At 60.0% G+C, this 6,000-nt stretch overlaps 1 protein-coding gene across 1 annotated transcript in view; it reads right to left on the bottom strand.

Moving 5' to 3' along the window:
- Positions 1-362: 362 nt before the first annotated feature.
- The window catches only part of GDF11 (growth differentiation factor 11), a 16,541-nt gene continuing 10,903 nt past the window's right edge, over positions 363-6,000 (bottom strand). Inside the window, exons 3-4 of the mRNA XM_086870407.1 lie at positions 4,809-5,182; positions 363-2,038 (exon numbers count right to left, since the gene is read on the bottom strand). Of these exons, the coding sequence (XP_086726533.1) occupies positions 1,658-2,038; positions 4,809-5,182 (755 nt within the window). The 3' untranslated portion in view covers positions 363-1,657. The remainder of the gene's footprint in view (positions 2,039-4,808; positions 5,183-6,000) is intronic.

Below are 6,000 nucleotides of genomic sequence, written 5' to 3'. Positions count from 1 at the left end.
GGCGTAAGCGGAATTTCAGCCCCAGCCGGAGCCTCCCAACAATTCTGGTGTCGCCTCCGGGTGACCCCCGGGCCGCCCTCGCCCCCCGGGGGCCCCGGGGCCGGTGCCAGGGCTGGATCCGAGGCCCGGGCGGAGCTTGGGGGGGTCCCCGGGGGTCTCCGGGCTGCGAGGGGAGCCCGGGGAGGGTGATTAATAAATAAATAAATTAAAGAAGGGAGGCGGTTTCCTCCCGGTGCCCGCGGGGGTCCCGCAGCGGCCGCGGGGATGGGGTCACCCCCCCCTCGGGGGTCACCAGCGCTGCTCGCTCTTCCTCATCCTCCTCCGAATCATCCTCATCCTCCTCTGCCCGGCGGGATCCGCGTCCCCGAGGTGTCCCGGAGGTGTCCCCGAGGTGTCCCCGAGGTGTCCCCGAGGTGTCCCCGAGGTGTCCCGGAGGTGTCCCCGAGGTGGCCCCGAGGTGGCCCCGAGGTGTCCCCGAGGTGGCCCCGAGGTGTCCCGGAGGTGGCCCCGAGGTGGCCCCGAGGTGGCCCCGAGGTGGCCCCGAGGTGGCCCCGTGTGGCCATCGCGGCCTGGGGGTCCCTCCCGCCCCCCTCCCCTTTTTTTCCCTTCTCGGTCCGGTCGCTTTTATTGCACAATGCGCTGTGGGATCGCTGCTCCCCCGGGGATCTTCCTCCTCCTCCTCCTCCTCCTCCTCCTCCTCTTCTCCATCCACCGTCCAAACCGATTTCAACGCTTGGCCTTTGTCACTTCTGGCTTCCCGCCCCGCCCCGAGCCGACAACAAAAACAGAAAAATCGTGGGAAAAAAATTGAGGAAAAAAAAATCGGGATAAAAAAACGAAAATTAGGAAAGAAAACACCAAAAAAAAAAAAAAAAAAAAAAGTGGGAAAAAAAAGCAAAAAAAATATAGCAAAATGTTAGGAAAAAATAGGAAAAAAAAGGAAAAAAATAGGAAAAAAATAGGAAAAAATAGGAAAAAAATAGGAAAAAAATAGGAAAAAAAATAGCAAAAAGTAGGAAAAAATAGGAAAAAATAGGAAAAAAATTAGGAAAAAATAGAAAAAAATTAGCAAAAAAAATAGCAAAAAAAAGAGCAAAAAATTAGCAAAAAATAGGAAAAGAATAGCAAAAAATAGGAAAAAAATTGCAAAAGAATAGCAAAAAATTAGCAAAAAAAATAGCAAAATAAGCGCAAAAAATTAGCCAAAAAATTAGGAAAAAAATAGGAAAAAGATAGCAAAAAATAGGAAAAAAATAGCAAAAAAATAGCAAAAAATTAGCAAAAAATTAGCAAAAAATTAGGAAAAAAATAGCAAAAAATTAGCAAAAAAATAGCAAAAAATAGGAAAAAATTATCCAAAAAAGAGAAAAAAAATTAGCAAAAAATAGGAAAAAATTAGGAAAAAAATAGCAAAAAATTAGCAAAAAATAGGAAAAAAATAGCAAAAAAATAGGAAAAAAATAGCAAAAAATTAGCAAAAAAATTAGCAAAAAAAGACGCAAAAAATACAATAAAAAGCAAAAAAAAATTTCCGAGTCCGAGTCAGCGAGGGGCGCGGCGTGGAGAGGATCCTCACTCTATGTGTGATTATTTTGGGGACGCTGCAGGGCTGGGGGGACGGACGGACGGGGGGGTCGGTGACAGAGACAATCCATCTCTAAGAACAACCGCAGCGATCCACCACCATGCCGGGGATCTTGCCGTAGATGATCTGCTGCTTGTCGTTGAAGTAGAGCATGTTGATGGGGGACATCTTTGTCGGGGTGCAGCAGGGCCCGGCCGAGCCGCGGGGGTTGGCCTGTTGCACCAGGTGCGTGTGAGGGTATTTCTGCATGAACATGTACTCGCACTGGCCCGAGCAGTAATTGGCTTTGTAGCGTTTGGGGGCGATGATCCAGTCCCAGCCGAAGGCCTCGAAGTCCACGGTGAGCGGGTAGCGGCAGCAGCGCGACTCCGTGGAGTGCTCGTCGCAGTCCAGGCCCAGGTTACGGCGAGAGCGCTTGTTGTTCTCCAGGACGCGCAGCTCCATGAAGGGGTGCTGGGGACACGGCAGGGACATGGGGACATGGGGACACAGCAGGGATGTGGGGACACAGCAGGGACATGGGGACAGAGGGGACATGGGGACATGGGGACACGGCAGGGACACGGGGACAAAGGGGACACGGCAGGGACACGGGGACACGGCAGGGACATGGGGACATGGGGACACGGCAGGGACATGGGGACATGGGGACAGAGGGGACATGGGGACACAGCAGGGACATGGGGACACGGCAGGGACATGGGGACACGGCAGGGACACGGGGACATGGGGACAGAGGGGACATGGGGACACAGCAGGGACATGGGGACACGGCAGGGACATGGGGACACGGCAGGGACACGGGGACATGGGGACAGAGGGGACATGGGGACACAGCAGGGACATGGGGACACGGCAGGGACATGGGGACACGGCAGGGACACGGGGACACGGCAGGGACATGGGGACAGAGGGGACAGGGACACGGGGACACGGCAGGGACACGGGGACAGAGGGGACAGGGACATGGGGACACGGCAGGGACATGGGGACACGGCAGGGACATGTGGACAGAGGGGACAGGGGGACATGGGGACACGGCAGGGACATGGGGACAGAGGGGACAGGGACATGGGGACACGGCAGGGACATGGGGACACGGCAGGGACACGGGGACACGGCAGGGACACAGAGACAGAGGGGACAGGGGGACACGGCAGGGACATGGGGACATGGGGACACGGCAGGGGACATGGGGACAGAGGGGACAGGGGGACAGAGGGACACGGCAGGGGACATGGGGACAGAGGGGACATGGGGACATGGCAGGGACATGGGGACACAGCAGGGACACGGGGACAGAGGGGACAGGGGGACAGAGGGACACAGCAGGGACACGGGGACAGAGGGGACAGGGGGACACGGCAGGGACACAGGGACAGAGGGGACAGAGGGACAGGGACATGGGGACAGAGACACAGGGACACAGGGACAGAGGGGACATGGCAGGGACATGGGGACACAGCAGGGACACGGGGACAGAGGGGACAGGGGGACAGAGGGACACGGCAGGGACACGGGGACAGAGGGGACAGAGGGACAGGGACATGGGGACAGAGACACAGGGACACAGGGACAGAGGGGACATGGCAGGGGACAGGGGAGACAGGGACAGAGTGGACACAGGGGACAGGGGGGACAGGGAGACAGAGGGGACAGGGGGGACAGGGACAGACGGACAGGAGGGACAGAGGGGACAGGGAGACACAGCAGGGGACAGGGAGACAGAGAGACACGGGGACAGGGGGACAGAGGGACAAGAGGGACAGAGGGGACAGTGGGGACACGGGGATAGAGGGGATGGGGGGACAGAGGGACAGCGGGGACACGACAGGGGACAGCGGGGACACACGGCAGGGACATGAGGCCACAGGGATAACAGAGAGGGGACACGGGGGGGGACAATGGTGAGGACAGCAGTGACACCAGCCCCGCCCAGCCCGGCCCGGCTGTGCGGGGAGGAGGTGCCAGGGGGTGGTGGCATCTCCTGGAGGTGTCCCCAGCCCCGTCCTGGTGTCCCCAACCCCGTCCTGGTGTCCCCAGCCCCACCGAGCTGTCCCTGTCCCCCACACCCATAATCCCCCAGGCTGTCCCCAGCCCCAGAGCGCTGCCACTCGCCCCACCGAGCTGTCACTGTCCTCTAGACCTGTCACAACTGTCCCCAAACTGTCACCAGCCCCACAGAATTGTCACTGCCTCCCAGAGCTGTCACCAGCCCCACGGAGCTGCCAGTGCCCCCCAGACCTGTCACTGCCCCATAGATCTGTCACCACCAGCCCCCAGAACTGTCACCAGCCCCCAGACCCACCCACCAGCCCCACCACCCACCCCCCGTGGCTGCTGCACCCACCAGCCCCACTGAACTGTCACTGCCCCCAGACCTGTCACCAGCCCCCAGACCTGTCACCACCAGCCCCCAGACCCACCAGCCCCCAGACCCACCAGCCCCACCACCCGCCCCCCGCGGCCGCTGCACCCACCAGCCCCACTGAACTGTCACTGCCCCACTGAACTGTCACCAGCCCCCAGACCCACCACCAGCCCCCAGACCTGTCACCCACCAGCCCCACTGAACTGTCACTGCCCCACAGACCTGTCACTGCCCCCAGACCTGTCACTGCCCCCAGACCTGTCACTGCCCCCAGACCCACCCACCAGCCCCACTGAACTGTCACTGCCCCCCAGACCTGTCACCAGCCCCCAGACCTGTCACTGCCCCACAGACCTGTCACTGCCCCCAGACCTGTCACTGCCCCCAGACCTGTCACTGCCCCCAGACCCACCACCCACCCCCCGCCACCCGCCCCCCGCGGCCGCTGCACCCACCAGCCCCACTGAACTGTCACTGCCCCCAGACCCACCACCAGCCCACAGACCTGTCACTGCCCCCAGACCTGTCACTGCCCCCAGACCTGTCACTGCCCCCAGACCTGTCACCACCACCCACCCCCCGCCCCCCGCCCCCCGCGGCCGCTGCACCCACCAGCCCCACTGAACTGTCACCAGCCCCCAGACCTGTCACTGCCCCCAGACCTGTCACCACCACCCACCCCCCACCCCCGCCCCCCGCGGCCGCTGCACCCACCAGCCCCACTGAACTGTCACTGCCCCCAGACCCACCACCAGCCCCCAGACCTGTCACTGCCCCCAGACCTGTCACTGCCCCCAGACCTGTCACCACCACCCACCCCCCACCCCCGCCCCCCGCGGCCGCTGCACCCACCAGCCCCTCCGCTCCGGGCCCCAGCGAGGTGACCGCCAGATCATTCCCGTTGGCATCGAAGGCGTTAATCTCGATCCCCCAATTATTCTGCGGCTGCTTGAACCAATTCTGCAGGACGTGCTTGAAGTCGATGCTCTGCCAGTGACCCGCCCGGGAGTTGAGCTGGATTTTGAGCGAGCGGATGCGGATGTGGCGGCTGCCCTCGTCCGTGACGGGCTTGAGGCGCAGGATCTGCAGGTACACGGTGGAGGTGTGCTGCACCGGCCGCAGGTACACCCAGAGCTGCGCCTTCACCACCTTGGTGAACATCACCTTGGGGCTGAAGTTGAAGAAGCAGCAGTGCGGGTTCCCCTCGATCTGAACGGCTGCGTCCGCTGTGGGGCGGGGAGGAGGAGGAGGAGGAGGAGGGAGGAAAGAGGAGGAGGAAGGAGGAGGAGGAAGGAGGAGGAAGGAGAAGGAGGAAGGAAAGAGGAGGAAGAAGGAAGGAGGAGGAAGGAGGAAGGAAAGAGGAGGAAGAAGGAAGGAGGAGGAAGGAGGAGGAGGGAGGAAAGAGGAGGAGGAAGAAGAAGAGGAAGAGGAGGAAGGAGAAGGAAGGAGGAGAAGGAGGAAGAAGGAGAAGAAGGAGGAAGAAGAGGAGGAGGAAGGTGAAGAAAGGAGGAAGAAGGAGGAGGAAGGAGGAGGAGGAGGAGGAGGAGGAAGGAAAGAGGAGGAGGAAGAAGAAGAGGAAGAGGAAGAAGGAGGAGGAAGGAGGAGAAGGAGGAGAAGAGGAGGAAGGAGGAGAAGAGGAAGGAGGAGGAAGAAGGAGAACGAGGAGGAAGGAAGAGGAGGAAGGAGGAGAACGAGGAGGAGGAAGGAGGAAGAGGAAGGAGGAGGAAGGAGGAGGAGGAGGAAGGAAGAGGAGGAGGAGGAGGAAGGAGGAGGAAGAGGAGGAGGAAGGAGGGAAGGGAAAAGAAGGAGGAAGAGAGGAGGAGGAGGAGGAGGAAGGAAGGAAGAGGGGAGGGAGGAAGAGGAGAAGGAGGAGGAAGGAAGGAGGAGGAGGAAGGAGGAAGGAGGAGGAGGAAGAGGGGAGAGAGAGGAGGAGGAAAGGGGGAGGAAGGAGGAGAGGGAGGGGAAGGAGGAAGGAGGAAAAGGAAGAGGAGGAGGAGGAAGAGAGGAGGAGGAGAGGAAGGAGAGAGGAGGAGAAGGGAAGGAA

The sequence above is a fragment of the Cyanistes caeruleus genome, chromosome 32 (assembly GCF_971803275.1).
Source record: "Cyanistes caeruleus chromosome 32, bCyaCae1.hap1.1, whole genome shotgun sequence".
NCBI classification, from domain to species: Eukaryota; Metazoa; Chordata; class Aves; order Passeriformes; family Paridae; genus Cyanistes; species Cyanistes caeruleus.
The sequence above is the reverse complement of the archived record's forward strand: the minus strand, read 5'-3'. Positions and strand labels throughout refer to the sequence as shown.